The 21,675-nt window shown below is 38.8% G+C and overlaps 1 protein-coding gene across 2 annotated transcripts in view; it reads left to right on the forward strand.

Moving 5' to 3' along the window:
* The window catches only part of ITGA8 (integrin subunit alpha 8), a 179,922-nt gene that overhangs the window by 19,009 nt on the left and 139,238 nt on the right, over positions 1–21,675 (forward strand). For both annotated transcript variants that reach the window (XM_077758434.1, XM_077758435.1), the window contains exons 3-6: positions 2,448–2,548; positions 6,363–6,486; positions 12,960–13,021; positions 14,316–14,361. In XM_077758434.1, the coding sequence (XP_077614560.1) occupies positions 2,448–2,548; positions 6,363–6,486; positions 12,960–13,021; positions 14,316–14,361 (333 nt within the window). The remainder of the gene's footprint in view (positions 1–2,447; positions 2,549–6,362; positions 6,487–12,959; positions 13,022–14,315; positions 14,362–21,675) is intronic.

The raw sequence follows: 21,675 nt of genomic DNA on the forward strand, positions 1-21,675 counted from the left end.
AAAATAAAGGCTTCCCCATCTTCTCTTTCCAGACCTCTCCTGAGCCTCTCATTCAACAAGAGTCCTACTTGTCAGAGTGTCTAGAAAATGTATATTCCAGGCTTTCAGCCCTTTGCTCTACAGAGGAGAGCTCAGCATTGCTGAAATCATGCTGAGTACTTACAGATATTACCTGAAGCGTGTTTTCAGTAAAGATCAGATTGAATCAAATCAAAAACATTGTCCATGCGTGGGAGGTTTCTTGAGTACAGAGCCTTGTGTTGGGGTATATGGCATGAAAGAATCTTGTTCAGAAAAGAAGGGTGAGAAATTGAGTTGCATAGTCAATATGAATATAGTTTATTCATTTGAAATTTTATGAAATTCTGATATTAAAGTCAGAGGACTTATAAAAATAATAAAGCAGAAGTTAGAGAAGATGATTTGTTCACCTCAAAGATCAAGGAATGGATGATACATCTAGACAAAAGCTCATCTCCGTAAATAGACCTAGGACAGCGGAATTCTCTGTTGCAATCCTTGGAGTGGGTATGGAATTAGTGGGATTTGTGAAGCCCATTCATGTGTATTCTTGGTCCAGAAGAAATTTGTTGCTGGACAGTAACCCCCAGTTGACAGTTTTAATCCAGTTATTATACAGTTCAACTCCGAACAACAGAAAAGATGCCTTTCGAGTCACAGGCAAAGTCACATCATTTTCTCTAGCAAAACAAGACCAATTTAGCACTGGCTTCTGTCTTTCCCCAAGATCCATTTCCTTCCTCCCAGCAGGCTGTTTTTCTCAGTTCTTTTGGGATCTTCTTTAAATATATTTGAAATTTTTGAGGTGCTGGTCTTTTCATGGCTTTTTAGCAGTGTGGAAATTCCAAATCCACTGTGTAGCCCTTTCTCCTGGTAATTAACCAGAGCCACATGGGCAGTCTTGAGAGGTGTCATTAATTCATTGCTGAGTACCACAGGTCACTAATAATAACATGATACGTGTGTGTCAACGAGGTCCTTTCCAATTCTTGGACTTAGTGGAGTTTCCAGGTTTCTCATTAAGAGATATTTGGAAAGGGTTTGGATTTTCAGTTGTATGGCTACATGTTTTCTGAGCATACGGCTTCCCAGCTTATAAAGAAGGCACTTTCAAGTTTATTAGCTCATGTAATCTTTATGACTTTGATCACCTGTGAAAGAGGAAAGGGGGAAGGTATTCTCAGCCTCATTTTATAGAAGAAACCCAAACTCCAAAGACTGAATGAATTGCCCCCAATCACCCAGTTCATGGTGATAAGATTCTTTATCTCTGAGGCCTTGCAGTCTTCCACAGTGCCTAGATGTAAATAGAAATGTTTATATTTTCAAGTTTATGCTGTAATATGTAAAATGCTCCATTCATTGCCACTTGTGTGCATTTTGGGTAAGGATTTTACAGAACCTTTTTTTTTTTTAAAATAAAAAGCTCATAAACAACAAGAGTGTAAGATTTTTAAGAAGGAAATTCATGATTTTCTACTAACACATAAAAATAAATTAATTTTAGGTTAAGATTGTATATAATTTTGAAAAGTCTGTAATCCTATGTAAACTCAACTTCATGTTAATTACATGTGTATTTTGGCCTCACACAAGAAGAGTTAAAAGTTCATTTTGTAATGCATTTTTATTATAGAGTCAGTGAAGAAAAAGGAAATATGTACCAAAGGAAAAATATACAGACAAGATACCCTGGTGCAGATGTCTTTTGAAATCCATTAGCTTTTACCAATGAAGCTCCAGTGAGAACCATGTGGTTAGAGCCATGTGGAAAATACGCTGACTGGGAATCAAGAGTGAAAAGAACGATATCTGCTTTTTATTAAGACCTGAAGTGTGTTATAATTGGGTTGAGTTTCTACCCAGATGCCCCCCGCCTTCTTCTGACATCTGCAAAGTGTATATAAAACTGCGTTGAGGTGTTATTTTCCGTGGCTGTGTGGACACATGTTACTCTGTTAAAAACCAAGACCTTGGAGTCCTTCACGATCATTCTTGCTAACTCATGCCAAAAAACTTGTGCCTCTCCCATCAGGGAAATTCCCGTGTGTGTTTCCCTATTGGGAAAGATTTGGAATTCCTTGGGGCAGTTATAAATATTTGGTCCTCGATCTTTTACAAATCAACGACAAATGGGTAGATTTGAGGCTATTAGAGTTCATGCCAAGTTTACAATATGGTTATCTCCGAAAATATAAGTGGTAAAAAAAAAAAAATGCTTCTTGTAAGTGAAGGTGTGAAATGTCATGTTCAAATATGCATTTTCAGTTGGTATTTTTCTAAATGAAAAGTCTTGGTTGGAACCCCCGACCCGGTGTCTGAACACTGTTTTTTCAAGTATTTTTGATGGACATGTTCATTATTACGTATTATATTTGGCTGCCACGGTTTACAAATTGTTAACAGTTCCATGTCCTCCTTGTCAGACAACAGAAAGATCAGAGTTAACGGAACCAAGCAACCTATTGAATTTAAATCGAATCAGTGGTTTGGAGCAACAGTGAAAGCCCACAAAGGGGAAGTTGTGGTAAGTACAAATCGTGGCGAGGCTTTGGAGTATTATGTTCTCATATTTACAAAACTACTTTCATGTAAGGACATCAGATTATTTTACAAATTATATTTCTTTTTTATTTTAAAATGTATTTATTTGGAGAGCGAGAGAGTGGGGGGGGGAGGGGGAAGGGGCAGAGAGAGGGAGCCGGGAGCAGGGTTTGAACCCACCAATGCCTAGGACATGCAGATTTTTAAAGACAAATGTATCAGCATTCTAAAAAATAAATTTAGCGCTTAAAATGAAAGAATTTATTTTAGTGTTTGAAGTGATAGGAGATAAAGCTTGTTTTCCATATCAGTTAGATATTTTTAAATATTTCAAAAATTGGATGTGTGAGTGGCTCAGTAGATTCAATATCCGACTTTAACTCAGGTCGTGATCTTACGGTTTGTGAGTTCGAGCCCCATGTCAGGCTCTTTGTTGACAATGCAGAGCCTGATTGGGATTCTCTCTCTCCCTCTCTCTCTGCCCCTCCTTCCCCCCAATAAATAAACAAACTTTAAAAATTTTTAAAAATATAACTACTAACTACATAGTTCTCTGTGTACATTAATAAGTTTTTAAAGTGAAAAAAAAATCTCACTCCCAAGTAGATATCATTCAGTTTTAAATTGCTATGACTTTATGATTCTCTTATTTCAAGCAATGATACATGTCTAAGCTATTGAGAAATAAATGACTAATATAGCAAATAAGCTGATCTGGAAATTTTTTCTTGGGAGAATTTTTTCAACCATTGGCTTTAATTTCCTTACAACAATTAGGCAATAACTTTGGCTTTTAGAATTTGTTTAGAGCTTCTTGAATTATGATTTAATAAAGATAGGTATCTTGGAGCGCCTGGGTGGCTCAGTCAGGTAAGCGTTCGACTTCAGCTCAGGTCCTGATCTCACCATTTGTGGGTCTGAGCCCCGCATGGGGCTCTGTGCTGACAGCTCAGAGCCTGCAGCCTCCTTCACATTCTGTGTCTCCCTCTCTCTTCCCCTTGCCCGTTCATACTCTGTCTCTCAAAAATAAATAAGCATTTAAAAATTTTTTTTTTAAAAAAGGAATATCTTAAGGAAATGTCTTGCTTTATTTGGTCTGTGGTTAATCCCCCAAGGAGGTTTTGACATAAACAGGTAATGTATAAGATACAGACGGCCCTCTCCAGTTGCAAATCCAGAATTCACAGTATGGTCTCTATAGAACTGTACTTGCATTAATATGGTTTTCACATTCCACCACTGGTAAAAACCTTTTCCTTTAGTGGCATATGACATGTGAGTAGCTTTGGAAAGCTAATTCCATCTAATGAGTACTTAAGGTTAAAAAAATCTTTAGGGTACTGTATTGATATTTTTAAGTCTTGAAGATTTATCTATAACATGTTGTGCATTTATTCATTATTTGTAGAAGCTGTCAGGATCTCTGGAAATAAAATCATATGCCATGTTCATAATAAAAATAGTTAATTTGGCGGCATGCTTGCATTTTCAAATTTATGTAAAAGGAAATCCAATGATATTAAGCATATCTCAAGCTAATTTTTTTCCTTGGAGCACTGAAATTTAGGGTAAGGAATTAAGTTCTACCCTATGTGATAATTATTAGAACTTCAAAATGCTGAAGTATCCTTTTGAATATCCAGGTGTATGTGAGTATGTATGAATTTTGGGTCAAAGTCCAAACTCATCACTGTGAAACCGAGCAGATATAAATAGGATAACTTTCTAGGCAAGTACTGGGAAGAATTTTCCTGACATCTAAGTGTGCCAGGGCTGGGGAGGGGGGGTGGGGAGGGGATCCGGCAGGTGACGTCAGTTTTCAGAATACTGTGCTGCACAGGTGAGCACCCACACTGCCCACGCCCCTGCTTTTCGCCTTTGGAACCGAACCTTAAGTTAAACATATTAGCACATAGCGTGTCAGTTTATTAAGGGGTCCCTAAAATGAAAGAATGAGTATGAGATGGATGGCATCAGGTTATCAGCCAAGACCTCACAATACCAAAAGAAGTCAAGTTGTGGAAACACTCTTCTTACATGAGAAGATAAATAAAATATTTTCACTAAAAGTAGTTGTGCATTGGACAGATTACCAAGGACACATTTGGAATTATGAAAGGACTTTATTTTTTTTCCCAACGTTTACTCATTTTTTTTGACAGAGAGGCAGATTGTGAGCAGGGAAGGGGCAGAGAGAGAGGGAGATAGAACCTGAAGCAGGCTCCGGGCTCTGTGCTGATAGCATGATGTGCGGCTCGAACCCACGAACCGTGAGATCATGACCTGAGCCGAAGTTGGACTCTTAACCAACGAGCCACCCAGGCGCCCCCATGAAAGGACTTCAAATTCAGTGTCTTCCTTCATTTTCCTGACATTGTTTCAAGAGTGATCGCATCAAAATCAGAAGTAGGCTAGTAGTTCCATATTCTAGGAATCTGTAAATCAGTGTTCTTCGAAATGAGTGCTTGAATAACCAGGTAAAACACACTTACAGAGGATTCACGCTAGCAAAACAAGACAAAAAGATGCCTATGATTTTCTACATATTTATTGCCTCTCTCATTCATAACAAAATTAATGTTGTTAATACATTAGAACCTTCTAGGAAAAAAAAAAAAGAATCCAAGCTTCTGAAGAAGTAACCAGACTATTTCATGCAAGAATCATATTTCCTTTCTGTTGTTTAATTTTTGTTTTGCCATGAATAAAAACCATTAACTAAAAAATAAAGTCAGGAACAATGTGATAAGGGAGTAGCATGTCCAAATGAAAGTCATTGTTTAAAAACTCATAAGATCTACATCAGTAGTAAGCCAGGGAAATACATAAAACAGAGGATTACAAACTTGTCTGCATCTTTGAATTAGAAAATAATTTATTTAAAAAAATTTTTTTTAATGTTTTATTTATTTCTGAGAGAGAGAGAGAGAGCATGAGCAGGGGAGGGTCAGAGAAAGAGGGAGGCACAGAATCTGAAGCAGGCTCTAGGCTCTGAGCTAGCTGTCAGCACAGAGCCCGTCATGGGGCTTGACCCCACGAACCATGAGATTGTGACCTGAGCCAAAGTCAGACGCTTAACCGACTGAGCCACTCAGTCACCCCAGAAAATAATTTCTTAAAGCAACAAGTAGACACAAAAAGTAGCTCTCATTTAACACATCACACTGATTTACTGACTGAAGCGATCGTTTGATTCTAGTCAGGTCCAATTGTTTTGTTTACTTATTTATTTTATGTTTTCTTAACTTATTTTTGAGAGAAAGAGAGAGACCGCGTGAGCATGGGAGGGACAGAGAGAGAGGGAGACACAGAATCTGAAGACAGGCTCCAGGCTCTGAGCTGGCTGTCAGCACAGAGCCCGACGTGGGGCTCGAACCCACAAACCAGGAGATCCCGACCTGAGCTGAAGTCGAACACTTAACCGACTGAGCCACCGAGGTGCCCCAATTGTTTTAAAAAAGAAAAGAAAATGTGAGCTCTTTGCTGTTAAGAAATAATTACTTTTGCCAGGTTACATGTATTTAATTTAAAATCCTGTGGGGGAAAAGCTCATTCCTTTCTATATGTTTAATTTATTCCCATGCTATGGTGGATTAATGATCCAAAAAAAAGGCTTTGGAAGTTTCATTAACTCTGACCACTGAGGTACCTAGCAGCATGCTGGAGGCCACTTAACTCACCCACTAATTTAACAGAGTTTGTGATGAATTTAGATACATTAGTCAACAAGTTCAGTCCATATCATTGTATGAGGAACTGATGTCACGAAAATACATTTTGTCTTCGATGTGTCACAGGCCTGTGCCCCTTTATACCACTGGAGAACTCTTAAACCAACACCAGAGAAGGATCCGGTCGGCACCTGCTACGTAGCAATTCAGAATTTCAGTGCATATGCGGAGTATTCGCCTTGTCGGAACAGTAAGTGACTTCATTCCTTGACACTGTACCTTAGCTCCAGGGCCTTTCTATGGCAGACGGTGCGGCAATATCAGAACTCCACTGATGACGAAAGACAGGTGGGGCTGAAGGTTACGGGCAGCCTCCTAGGACGTCTTACTGCAACACGAGGGCCAAGACACAGAATTCTGTTGGTCCTCTTCCACGCTCTAGATACTTCTTTTAGAGACTTTGCAGTAGAATCGACTGGTTCCTTATTTGGGCCTTAAACTCTCGGTTGCTATTCAGAATTCACACCACGATCTAAAGAATACTGACCATCCACTTGATCGTGTGTGGGAAGAGTGACATTCTCTAGTGTGCTTGGAACTGGGGACACTCTGACGTCGGCTTTCTGTCCAGACTGTGTTCCTGCTGCCTGTTTCTTTCTCTGACAGCTCTGTGCTCTAGTTATCTGTATGGTAGGCCTTTTTCCTTTAAATGTTTAATCCCCATTTTTCAAAAGGACTCTGCACGCTTAGAGTGTAAGTCCCATCTGGCCGTTCCAGGGAACTTGCAGCGAAGCATCTTTGAAAGCAAGCCTTGTGAGTTCCTTCTTAGGGACCCTGCTGTCTTAATCACATGTGCTGGAATACTCACGGATTTGGGGCTGCAGTTCCAATTGCTTGGATCTACTCAGTCCTTTTGTGAACTCTTCCAGTTTTCTGTGTGTCGTGGAGATAATGGGGTTTGTCAGGGAGCAGCCGCTGGATTTTCATCCTTATTCCTGATAGCTCACAAAACCATAATGAGGAAAGAAAGGCATTAGAAGGAAGATTCTACTAACTGATGATGGGAAATTGATTTTTAAAAAAACCCAATCCTGAATTAGATTTCCAAAATTGTAAGTAAAATCTCCCCATTTTGCATGAATATTTTTTTAAATCCAAGATTACCTTCAGCAAGATAATGAGCAAATATCAAAAATAAAACAATGAAGATAAAGAATGCATCAGTGTTATTAGAGGGTTAATAAAGAGGCCACTGAGATTTCAGCTAAAGAACAAAGTGGAACAGCCTACTCAGATGGTTTGGGGGGAGGATTTTGGCAAGGAGAAGATTATGGCTTCCGTTTAAAAATATTGAAATAAATTAGCCACTTCCTCACATTATGACAAATGTCAGCTGAATGAATAATCTGTGAAATTAAGATTTTATTTTAAACGGCTTAAAAACAGAGGTTCCTTGTTGATAATGAGACTCGATTATGTATCCATTCAATACATTAAGCACTAATTATTTATTCTGTGTTTAGGGAATAAAGCACAGAACAAGAGAAAATAAAACACAGTCTTTAAGAAGCTTATATTCTAGTAGGGGAGACAGACAACAAACATGTAGATGTTCAGATCGAGCAATTCCACATCCAGGTATAGATCCAAAGGAAATGAAATCAGTATCTCAAAAAGGTATCTGCACCCCCATGTTCATAGCAACATTATGCACATTATTAGGCAAGACATGGAAACAACTGAAGCATCCATTGATAGATGAATGAATAAAGAAGATGTTGTGTATATGTACAATGGAATCTTATTTAGCCATAAAAAGAAGGAAATCCTGCCATTTTCAGCAACATGGATGGACCTTGAGGGCATTATGCTAAGTGAAATAAGTCAGACAGAAGAAGACAAATACCAAAGAAAAATGCCACTTATATGCAGAACCTAATGAAAAATAAAACAAAAAAACAAACCCCCCAGACTCACAGATACAGAAAAGAGATTGGTGGTTCCCAGGGGTGGGGGGGTGAGGAGATGGGTGAAATTGGTGAAGAGGGTCAAAGGGTACAAATTCCTATGTCTAAGACAAATAAGTCCAGGGGATGTAATGTCCAACAGGTGACCAAAGCTAACAATACTGCATTGTAAGGCTGCCTGGGTGGCTCAGTTTGTTGAACTTCCAGCTCTTGATTTTGACTCAGATCATGATCTCACAGTTCTTGGGATCGAGCCCCACATTGGACTCTGCTGAGTTTGAAGACTGCTTGGGATTCTCTCTCTCTCACCCTCTGCCCCTCTCCCTGGCTCGCACACTGTCTCTCTAAAATAAACAAAACAAAACAAAAAACTGCAGTGCTGTATTGTATATTTTTTAAGTTTATTCATTTATTCTGAGAGAGACAGAGAGCATGAATGGGGGAGGGGAAATGAGAGGGGGAGAGAGAGAGAAAGAGAGATATCCAAGCAGCCTCCATGCTGTCAGTGCAGAGCCTGACATGGGGCTTGATCTCAGGAAGCATGAGATCAGTGACCTAAGCCAAAATCAAGACTCAGATGCTTAACCCCCAGAGCCACCCAGGCACCCCCTGTGTTGTGTATTTGAAAGTTGCTAGGAGAGTAGATCTTAAAAGCTCTCATCACAAGAAAGCAGACTGTAATTATATGTAATGAAGGGTGTTAAGTGGATTTACTGTGGTGATCATTTTGTAGTATATAAATGTATTAAATCATTATGTTATAGACCTTGGACTGAACATGTCATATGCCAATTATATATCAATAAAAAGAAAAATTTTTAAAAAGAATAAATTCATAATATAAAGTCAGATAGCGAAAAGCGCAACAATGAAAAATAAAATAAGGCAAGAGAGTAGGAGTGACATGGCCCGGGTGGGGAGAAGAGCTTTGAGAAAGGACCAGTGGAAGGGCTCTCTTAGCAAATGGCTGTTGGATCAGGGCAGGAAGAGCGGCCCACACACAGGCAGCAGCCCGGAGAGGCACATTATGAGTCATGTTCCACTCAGGGCAGTTGTGTTCTTTGGTTCCTTGAGAGGCCGTTACTATCACACTNTACCAGGAGGGCTGAGATTTAACTCCAAACCTGTTTCATCAATCCTGTTTATATCCTGTTTCTCCTGACTTGCTAAAGATGCTTCCCTATCTCAGTAAACTATCATAGCTGAAATGATGAGCCATCCTTCACACCCCTCCTGCCTGCGCGATCTATCATACTCTTCCAGCTAATGCGGAGGGCGATCGTTTATAAGGGCTGTCGCTGCCTCTTGTTTGTTCTGCCTTTTGGACTGAGTGCCTCTGTGATGAGAGAACTCAGGTTGAAATACAGCACATGGCACTGAGCCATGAGTCTGAATCCTTATCTGAAAATAACAATCATGGTGGGCTCATGGCTTGAGTGACACAGGCTCATTATGATGCCAATTTACTTACTCTTCCTTTTCCTAAATAAACGAATAGCTTGACAAAAGTAAAAATGGAGTTTTTGTTGCACTGCAGAATGGCTAAGTCAATTACCAAGGATTCTTTTCAATTCTGGTACACATCGATAGTTCTCACTTTCCTAGCACGGCCACTCTCTTCCTACAAGTACTTTTTTCCTCCAGAAATTCACCCAAGGAGCTGACTTCCTGTCCTTCCCCCAGGAGTTTACAGTTCATTAACACAAAGCCCGCTTGTTCATGAGCATATGGTCAATGTCACACGACAGGAACATCAGCAATATTATTTTCAAAAGAGAATTTAAGGAACCTTCTCCTGGTCCTTCCATACCACAAACATACCCCGCTGATATGCGGAGCAATACGGGAACTGATCTGCTCATTCATATTCATGACATGCCTCCTGCTGTTAGAATCATTCATAATTCAGTTGGCGACGATTTGCACACTGCCTTCCGTTCTACTTTGAGAGCCAACAAATAGTGACTCCTTGGATCCTGAGTTCATTCTGGAACATAACTGTAAAGTTTATAAATGCTCTGAAATTCCAGGAAGATCAATTCCTTCAGCTCTCATAAACGATAATTCTAAGAGAAAAAAGTTACCTCATATTCTGTTACAATCACTGCTTCAAAGAAACACACTTGAAATTGGTTATTTTCTCAATGAGTTTCATAAAAAGTATTAGTATTTTCTTTTAATTTTTTCAGGTTCCTGTTTTGAAGCAAACTAATGTCAAAGAATGGTCATATTTCTTCTTTGAATAATTTACAGTATTAAAAATGAAAGACTTGATTTAAAAATGATTTCTAAAGAGGTTTGTACATTAGAATAATACATTTCTTAAATATACTCAAGATTGTAGATATATACTTACATAATCATATGTCAGGTATTCATGGATATTTCTGGATTCATGTAAGTACTTACATACACAAACTTCCAGAAAACTGGTAACCCAGACATTTGAGGTTATACAGATGAAACGTTAGGGGACTTAATAGCATTCAGAACTATAAACCACAAAATATAGTTTAAAATAAGGAAGAAATTTTATAAAACTACAGTGTAAGTTGCTGTGCACTTAAAAATTGCAGAGGGTTGGGGCGCCTGGGTGGCTCAGTCGGTTAAGCATCTGACTTAGGCTCAGGTCACGATCTCACAGTTCGTGGGTTCGAGCCCCATGACAGGCTCCGTGCTGACAGCCCAGAGCCTGGAGCTGCTTCTGATTCTATGTCTCTCTTTCTTGCTCTGCCCTCCCCCACTCATTCTGTCTCTGTCTCAAGAATAAATAAACATCCAAAAATATTTTTTTTAATTACAGAGGGTAAACCTCATGTTAAATGTTTTTAACACACACACACACACACACACACACACACACACACACACACAAAACAAACAGAGGGACACAAGAAATTATTTTGTAGGTGATAGAAATACTTATTTTACTTTGATTTTGGTGATGGTTTTGTGGGTGTATGCATATGTCCAAACTCATCAAAATGTATCCATTAAAATGTACATTTTTTGCATTAAGTATATCTCGATAAAGCTGAAAAAAAAACTTAGCTTAAAAAAACCCCACAAGACATTAACGGACATTTCGATTAAAAAGAGGTATTGCCACTAAAAAATACAGTGTATGTGATAGAACAGTGGATTAAAATATACAGGGAGCATCTAGAGAAGAATGGCTGATGGCAATGATAAAATTATTTAAGTACTAATCAAAGGAAAGAAAAAACAAAAGACATTCTAGAAAAAGCTAGAAAGGCTAGATCTATTAAAAAGCTTCCGGAATAGGCTACCCAGCCCATAAATTTTTCCTGTGATGATGTGCATTTCCTTTCTTGCTCTCTTATTTTAGTTTCTGTTCAGGAATATCCTTGATAAAAAAGAAGTAATTATTTGCACGTTTGTATCAAACTACATAACGGTTGAGATCCCCGCTCCCCCCCCCACACTGAACTACCTTTTTTACTTTAAGCACTTTAGAAGCTGTAGAAACTCTTACAGTACAAGTGACAAGTAGTAAATTGCTGATCCTAATGTCCTAGAGACTTTTAATAACAATACCTTGGGAATCTACATGTTGATCCGCCCATAATTTTGAAAACTGTATGATGAAGACATTCAGTTAGTAAATCATAATGGATAGAGTACAAAATAGGCCATTACTAGAGAATCTTCTCTCTTGTAAACACTAGTATTCCAGTATGCCTGTGTGATTCATCATAACCAGAAATGCAATTTCCTTGGGGCACCTGGGTGGCTCAGTCGGGTAAACATCCGACCTCTGCGCAGGTCATGATCTCATGGTTCCTGAGTTTGAGCCCTGTGTCAGGCTCTGTGTTGACAGCTCAGAGCCTGGAGCCTGTTTCAGATTCTGTGTCTCCCTCTCTCTCTGACTCTCCCCTGCTCGCACTCTTGTCTGTCTCTCTTTCAAAAATAAATAAATGTTAAAAAAAATTTAAAAAAAAAGAAATTCAATTTCCAAATGTACCTAACTAATGATAATAGAATAATTTAAAATTACTTTCCTCTTGGAGATCATTACGATCGGAATCCTGGTGGGCGCCCTCAGCACAAGGCATCCGCTCAGATGACCATCTTGAGCTCTCTCTTTCTCAGTGCATTTCCTTAGGAATCACCTGTGTGGCTTCACGCTGAGTGAAGGAGAGTTTATTACTTCAGACAAACATAGTTGTCAAACCCAATGTACTAACTCCAAGGGATGTCATTCCTAGTGATCTTACTATAGAATCATGATGATATTTGGGCCAAGAAGATACATTATGTTTCCTAAATTGCTCAGAATGAATTTAAAAATAAACATAAAGCACACATATACATTAATCCTTATGTTTATCACAAATAAACATTAAAAACATTCTTTAATGTTTAAAAAATAAATATAAAGCACATATTTATTGGTCATTACATTTTTTTTTTAAATTATTTAAGTGACTATTTATTTTTGAAGAAGAGACAGAACGTGAGCAGGGGAGATGCAGAGAGAGGAAGACACAGAATCCAAAGCAGGCTCCAGGCTCTTGAGTTGTCAGCACAGAGCCTGACACCGGGCTCAAACTCACGAATTGTGAGATCATGACCTGAGCCAAAGTTAGAAGCTTAACTGAATGAGTCACCCAGGCACCCTGAGCATTGTAAATTGAGAAATCAATAGGGAAAACAACAGAATATCCTGAAGTTGTTATTAAAATATATATTGGGTATGATGATGTAAAACATTTCTATATTTGGGTCCTTCTAGGTAATGCTGATCCCGAAGGCCAAGGTTACTGCCAAGCAGGATTTAGTCTGGATTTTTACAAGGTGAATTCATTTAGCTTGTAGCTTCCAGTAGTTGTCTTATCTGTTTGATTTTTTCTTTTTTTCTTTACTTTACTCTCTGCCTCTCGCTCTCATCCCCACCCCCAATAACTACCACCAACCAAAGAACCTACACTTCTTTAAATGTTTTTGCTTGCTTTTTATTTTTATTAAAGTAATTGATGCAGATGACAAACCGATTAACATAACGCAGAAACATGTGTGATGGAAAGCAACAGTCTTCCTTCCCACCTCTGTGACAATCATTTAAGTGAAAAATCTCAAGAACTCAGTGAGAGAAATGTCTTCCTAAAAAAAGAAAATTGCTTTATCTCTTAGGTGTAATTGATTAGATTTAACATGAGTGTTAAAATTCACACATCCTTTCTCAAAATTACAGAGATACCCAATAAGATCATAAGGGACAAAGATGTTGTGGTTTTGGAAGCAGTATAGAAAAAAATCCATCAGGGGCGCCTGGGTGGCTTAGTCAGTTAAGCGTCCGACTTTCGCTTAGGTCATGATCTCGTGGTTCGTGGGTTAGAGCCCCGTGTCGGGCTCTGTGCTGACAGCCAGCTCAGAGCCTGGAGCCTGTTTCAGTCTGTGACTCCCTCTCTCTCTGACCCTCCCCTGCTCACGCTGTTTCTCTCTCTCCTAGAAAAAAAAAAAAAAAAAAGAAAAAATCCATCAGCATACAAGGTTTTACTCTTTCTTGGCCTTTTTAAAATCATTGTCCTTTTTTCCCCCTCCCATCCTTGACTGAAAGTCAAGGATGCAGAGGGTGGCAGGTGGGGTGGTAAGGAGAAGGGAACATTTATATTTGCTAGTCTGGGGTTTTCGCTGTCTCTCCTGAGAAGGGGAGGGCGGTGTTTGCAGATGTATGGAAAAAATAGGCATTGCTGTGGCCTTGAGATAAAGAGAAACCATATTTTTGTTTGTTGCCAAGGCTCAAAAGACCATGTCTGCTAAATTACACAGCATTAAACATGTACGTATTTTGCTTACCTGACCCAGTGCCAAAAATCTGAATTCCTGTATCCTCACGGGAGAGAATTCAACTTAGCTAATTGAGTCAAATGAAAATTATTTAATATGCTAACACACTAAATAGTTGAAAGCAAAAAAAAAAAAAAAAAAAGGAAATAAAATGACCTGCCTGACTCAGATACAAGGGCCTCATTTAAAAATTGCTTTTTTACGTATAACAAATTGTTAGAGCAGTGCTTATTAACAATGATTTATCACCTTTAAAAAAAACTGTTTTTCTTTTCCAATTGTTGCTGTTTCTGTGTTGTAGAATGGAGACCTTATAGTAGGAGGACCTGGAAGTTTTTATTGGCAAGGTATGTTCTGGGAGCCGAGAAGAGCCTGGGAGCCTGTTTGTGGTTACTAACATGAAACACCAGTAACACCAAATGTTGACCTTTTATGACATTAATTTTATATCCATATTCATAGTTTCTCAAAGGAATAAGGCATCATTTGCATCTGTCTATAAATGATATTTTTAAATATGGCTGCAACTTAATTTATTTGTTCACCAAGTATTTATTAACGCTATGCCAGGTTTGTGCTAGATGCTGAGGATACAGTGATGAGGAAAGACAGACGTTGTTCATAAGGTTAATACCTGGGGGAAGATACAGGCATCAATCCAATGTGCACACGAATACCTAGACACTCCGCACGTGATGCTTGCTGTGAAGGAAGGGGATGTCACGATGGGGCCATGAGAGCAGAGGAGCCTTCTCCAGGGGTGGCTGCACGCACAGGTTTTGTCCTCTGATCACCCTGTGCTCTGCTTAGGGAGCCCTGATGTGTAGGGCAGTATCTGCCCTGAGGGGAGGATGCCTTCTGATGCTTGTAAAGGTGTCACATGGGCCAGAAGCAGCCCTAAGGTTGCTTGGAAACGAGCAACCCTGAACTGAGATCTGAACTTTGCTGGGAGGTCTAGCAAAGAGAGAGGGGATTGTATGGAAAAGTTCTGTGACCTGAAGTTGAGCAGTCAGGTGAGATGTAAGCCAGGGTGACTAGAGTCAGGAGATGGGAAGGGGGGAGGGCTTCTGAGTGGTATGAAGCAGCCCTCCTTCCCTCCCCCACCCCCAAGGCCATGAAGGGTTTGCAGGCCAAGGTAAGAACCCTTTTCTTTATCCTCAAAACAAGAAACCCTTGGGAACTGCAGGAGTGTGACTAGATGGCCTTAGCTATAGTAAGTATTTGTTTCTTATCTTGAGACTCATGGGAAACCACTGGAGAGTTTTAAGCATGGGATGCTCTGGTCACATCTGTGTTTTGGAAAGATCCCTCTGGTTGCCATATAGAAGACAAATTGGAGGTTGGCCAGAGTGAGGGATGAGCAAACCAGTTATAAGGTGGTAAGTTAGTTATAAGTGTTTAAGGTAAACTAGCTATAAGGTTCAGATGAAGACGTTTGCTTCTTAAAGTGGGAATAGTACAGATTGAAAAGGAGGAGACATTTGAGAGATGCTTTGGAGGGAAAATAAACAGCTTAGCTGGATATGTGTGGGTGAGGAAAGGGAGGACGCCCAGCATACGTTTCTGACTTTTGCAACTGCATGGTTATAGGTGGGTCGCACTCACTGAGATGGGGAACCCTGGAAGAGAAGAGGCTGGAGTGGGCTGGAGAGGGAAGATTATGAATTTGCTTTTGGTTATATTGAATATGGAAATGTTTACGGTATCCAGGATTTTTCATGTCTGGATATATGGGCTTTCGCTCAGGGAAGATATCTAGGCTAACATACAGACTTCTGTCACTTGCATATTGGCGACAGTTAAAGCCATGGATGTGGATGGAATGCCTACAGAGAAATGATGGAGAATATTCTCTGGATTTTGGCTGTAAAGTTTAGGATTAAAGATAGACTATGAGAGAGAGGAATGGTTGAGTGAAGGTTTTCTTTTAAAATGAGACACCTGATCATATTAAAAAGCCATTGGAAGAGGATACAACTAGACAACACTCACACCAGTGTAAAGGACCCAGAAAACAACCCCGAGACTGGCAGAACAAACTCCGCAACTAAATGTAGAGAAGAGGCCACAGTGAAGAGGGTAGGAAGGGCAGAGATGTGGTAGGGAGCTGACCAAACCCATGGGGCTGTCCTTGGGAGGGAGGAACGCTGCACACACAGAGAGGGGAGAGAAACAGACTATCACGTCAGGGATCCCACAGGGGGAAGATGAATCCCCATTACATTTGGCTTTGAAACCCAGAGGAGCTGCATTTTACAAGTTCTTATAACCAGTGGGACTTAAAACCTGGAACTTTAAAAGTCAGCAAGCTCAGCTCTGAGAGAGCCAAAGGGCAAGAGGAAACTGAGTCCCTGCCTTTAAAGAGACAGTACAATAAACGGCCCGTGGAGATATAGCATAGAAGCAGCATCTTGAAAAATACCTGGAGGGAGAGTTGTTTACTCAACTCAGTGTGTGCTGAAGGAGCAGGGATCACGGGAGGACTTCTCCAGAAACAAAGAGCTGGCAGGCACATTTCCTCCCCTGACCCCCAGCATAAACAGGGCCGTAGGCAGGAACCAGCATGGTGCCGCCAGTACTCACTACCTAACTTGCTAATACTGCCACCACCCTATGCACTTCAGCAGATCTGCCTCCTCCAGCCAGACCTATCTCAGTCTCAGTTGCTGCAGGTCCCCTCCCACAAAGGACCAGCAAAGAACTTGTAAACACCTTGTCTCCTGCCCCCTACATTTTGAGGATCCGCCCCTTTCACACTCTTGGCCAGAGGACATCCAGAGTGGTGCCACAAACCCGGCAGTGTGCAAGCAGCCCTAATGGGCCAGCACTACTCCTGGCCTGGGGAGTGGGAAAGATAATCACACACACCAGTCAGACTGTGGCCCCAGACAGCTGATGTGACTGAAGGACCTGCCCACCAATGAAAGCTGCTCAGGGAACAACATGGAGAAAGTACCTTTCAGTTCAGTGATACTAAATCTCTGGCAAATGCCTTGTCTGACTCAACTCAAGCCCAAGGCAGCACCAGACTGGCCCACTAACAACACAAGGACCAAACACTGCACAAAACAGGCAAAGAGAGCCATTGCAGAAGACTGAACTGAAGGAAAAAGTGGCTCAGATACAGCAGTAGGGCACATACAATACACAGAGCAGACACCTCTGAAGCACCAGGTTCTTGTGAACAGGGGACACTATACTGTAGGGTACTACTTCTTCATAAGGCCACTATTTTCAAGAGCAAGAGATGTAGCTGACTTTCCTAATACACAGAAATAGACACAGAGAGTTAGACAAAATGAGGAGACAGAGAATATGTCCCAAATGAAAGATAGGACAAAATCACTGCAAGAGACCTAAGCAAAACAGATAGGTAATATGCCCAATAGAGATTTTAGAGTGAGAATCATAAAGATATTCACGGACTTCAGAAAAGAGTGGAGGATATCAATGACCCTTATCGCAGAGATATAAAACATAAAAAAGAAGCAATCAGAGATGAACTTAGTAAATGAAATTTAAAATACACAAGATGAAATAAATAGGGGACTAGAGGAAGCAGAAGAACAGATCAGTGACCTGGTGGACAAGAGTAATGGAAAGCAATCAAGATGAACAAGTGAGGGGAAAAAAATAATGGAAAATGAAAGGATGTAGGGAATTCAATAACACCATCAAGCATAATGACATTTGCATTATAGGGATCCCAGAAAGAGAAGAGAGAGAAAAGGGGGCAGAAAATTTATTTTAAGAAATAATAGCTGAAAACCTCCCAAATCTGGGGAAGGAAACAGAAATCCAGATCCTGGGAGGTACAGAGAGTCCCCACAAAATCAATCGAAGAATGTCAACATCAAGACAAATAGTAATTAAAATGGCAAAAGTTAGTGATAAAGAGAGAATTGTAAAAGCACCAGAAGAAAAGAAAAACAGTTACAAACAAGGGAAAGCCCATAAAGCTATTAGCTGACCTTTCAGCAGAAACTTTGCAGGTCAGCAGGGAGTGGCATGATATATTCAACGTGGTGAAAGAGAAAAATCTGCAGCCAAGAATATTCTATTCAGCAAGGCTCTCATTCAGAATGGAAGGAGAGAAAAAGAATTTCCCAGACAAACAAAAGGTAATAGAACTCATGACCATTAAACCAGCCCTACAAGAAATGTTAAAGAGTAGGAAGGAACAACCATAAGTAGGAATAAGAAAAGTAGGAAGCAAAAAGCAGTAAAACTAAGTATATCTATAAAAATCAGTCAAGGGATTCACAAAATAAAACAATGTAAAGAATGACAGTATGTGTGTATGTGTATATATATACATATACATACACATACACATATACAATGTGGGAGGGAAAGGAGTAAAGAATAAGTTCAGATTTATATATATCAACTTAATACAGACAGCTTTATGTATAAGAGGCTATATATAAACCTAATGATAGCCTCAAATAAAAAACCAGTAATAGATATACAAAAAATAAAGAGAAATGAATCCAAGCATATCATTAAAGAAAGCCATCAAACCATGAGAGAACAGAGCGGGAGTAGTTTTTGTAGAGAAGAACTACAAAAACAAACATAAAACAAAGAATGCGATGGCAGTAGTATAAATCTGTCAATCATTACCTTGAATTTAAATGGACTAAATACCTCAGTCAAAAGATGTAGGGTGACAGAATGGATAAAAAGCAAGACCCATCTATATGCTGCCTTCAAGAGACCCATTTCAGTCCTAAAGACACATGCAAATTGAAAGTGAAAAGATGGAGAAGAATTTATCATACAAATGGATGTGAAAAGAAAGCCAGTATAGGAATACTTATAACAGACAAAATAAGAGTTTTAAAAAAAGATTGTAATAGAAGACGAAGAAGGACACTATATAATCATAAAGGGAACAATCCCACAAGAAGATATAACAATTGTAAATATTTATGTATCCAACATAGAAGCACCCAAATACATGAAGCAGCTAATAACAAACTAAAAGAAGTAATTGATAGTAATATAGTTAATAGTAGGAGACTTTAACATGCCCCTTTGGACAGATCATCCAAATAGAAAATGAACAAAGAAACAGTGGTTTTGAATGATACCCTCATAACAGATATATTCAGAACATTCCATCCTAAAACAGCAGAATATACATTCTTTTCAAGTGCTCATGGAACATTCTCCAGAATAGATCACATATTAGGGCACAAAACAAGTCTCAACAAATTCAGAATGATTAAAGTCATAGCATGCATCTTTTCTGACCACAATGCTATCAAACAAGGTATCAACTACAAGAAAAAAACATTGTGAAAGAGCTCAAATACATGGAGGTTAAATGCCATGCTACTAAACAAAAAATGGAGTGGATTGACCAAGAAATCAAAAGGAAATAAAAAATACATGAAGAAAAATGAAAATGAAAACACACAGTCCAAAACCTTTGGGATGCAGTAATAGCTGTTCTAAGAGGGAAGTTTATCTATCTTGAGATAGAAGTTTACCTATCTTGAGAAGCAAGAAAAAAAGCTCAAATAAACAACCTAACTTTACACCTAACGGAACTAGAAAAAGAACAGCAAACAAAACCAAAAACCAATATAAGGAAGGAAATAATAATAATTAGAGCAGAAGTAAATGAAAGAGAAACTAAAACAAACCAAAAAATAACAAAAGAACAAATCAATGAATCTAGGAGCTGGTTCTTTGAAAAGATCAACAGTATTCATAAACCTTTAGCCAGACCCATCAAAAAAAGAATAAAATAGAGAGAGGACTCAAATAAGCAAGATTAGAAATGAAAGTGGAGAAATAACAACCAACACCACAAAAGTACAAAGGATTTTAAGAGAATATTATGAAAAATTATCTGCCAACAAATTAAACAACCTAGAAGAAATGGGTGAATTCATAGAAACAAATAACTTACCAAAACTGAATCAGGAAGAAATAGAAAATTTGAACAGACTGATTACCAGAAACAAAATTGAATTTGTAATAATTAAAAAACAAAAACAAAAACAAAAAAACAACTCCCAACAAACAGAAGTCCAGGACCAGATGGCTTCACAGGTGAAGTCCAGCATTCAAAGAACAGTGAATACCTATTCTCAAACTATTCCACAAAATAGAAGACAGAGGAACATTTCCAAATTCATTCTATGAGGACAACAATACTCTGATACCAAAATCGGATAAAGACACTACCACAAAAAGGGAATACAGGCCAATATCTCTGATGAACATAGATGCAAAAACCCTCAAGAAAAATATCAGCAAACCAGACCCAAAAATACATTTAAAAAATTATTCACCACAATCAAGTGAGATTTATTCCCCATATGCAAAGGTGATTTAGTATTCACAAATCATTCAACATGATACAACACATAAACAAGAGAAAGGATAAAAACCATATGATCATTTCAATAGATGCAAAAAAAGCATTTGACAAAGTACAAGGTCTGTTCATGTGAAAACCCTAAACAACCAAGTAGTTTTAGAGAGACTATACCTCAACATAATAAGGGCCACACATGAAAATTCCACAGGTAACATAGTACTCAATGGTGAAAATCTGAGTTTTCCCCCTAAGCTCAGAACAAGACAAGGATGGCCACCCTCACCACTTTTATTCAACATAGTGCTGGAAATCTTACCTGCAGCAATCAGACAAGAAAAAGAAATAAAATCATCCAGATTGGTAAGAAAGAAAGAAAATTGTCATTGTTTGCAGATGACATGATACTACAGAGAACCCTAAAGATTCTACCAAAGCACTACTAGAACCGATAAATTAATTCAGTAAGGTTACAGGATACAAAATCAACTTACAGAAATTCATTGCATTTCTATACACTAATAGTAAAGCAGCAGAAAGAGAAATTTTAAAAATCCCATTTACAATTGCACTAGAAATAATAAAATACCTAGGAATAAATTTAACCAAGGAAATGAAAGGCCTGAACTCTGAACACTGTAAAACATTGATGAAAGAAACTGAAGACTACACAAACCAATGGAAAGATGTTCGATGCTCATGGTCTGGAAGAACAAATATTGTTAAAATGTCCATATTACCCAAAGCAATGTAAAGATTTAATGTAATCCCTATCAAAATACTAACAACATTTTTTTCCCCACAGAACTAGGACAAACAATTCTAAACTTGGTATGGAACCACAAAAGACCCTGAGTAGCCAAAGCAATCTTGAAAAAGCAAAACAAAATTGGAGGTATTATAATTCCAGATTTCAAGTTAATACCACAAATCTGCAGTAATCAAAACAGTATGGTACTCGCACAAAAACAGACACATAGATCAATAGAACAGTATAAAGAGCCCAGAAATAAACCGCAGGTTATATGGTCAGTTAATCTTTGACAAAGGAGGGAAGGATATCCAAAAGGGAAAAGACAGTCTCTTCAACAAACGGTGTTGAGATTACTGGACAGCTTACATGCAAGAATGAAGCTGGATACTATCTTACACTATACACAAGAAGAAACTCAAAATGGATCAAGGACCTAAATGTGAGACCTGAAGCCATAAATATCCTAGAAGCGAGCACTGACAGTTATTTCTCTGACATCAGCCATAGCAACATATTTCTAGATATGTTTCCAGAAACAAAGGAAATAAAAACAAAAAAAAAAAAACCTATTGG

This window comes from Crocuta crocuta, unplaced genomic scaffold (genome assembly GCF_008692635.1).
Source record: "Crocuta crocuta isolate KB4526 unplaced genomic scaffold, BGI_CrCroc_1.0 scaffold32, whole genome shotgun sequence".
Taxonomy (NCBI): Eukaryota; Metazoa; Chordata; class Mammalia; order Carnivora; family Hyaenidae; genus Crocuta; species Crocuta crocuta.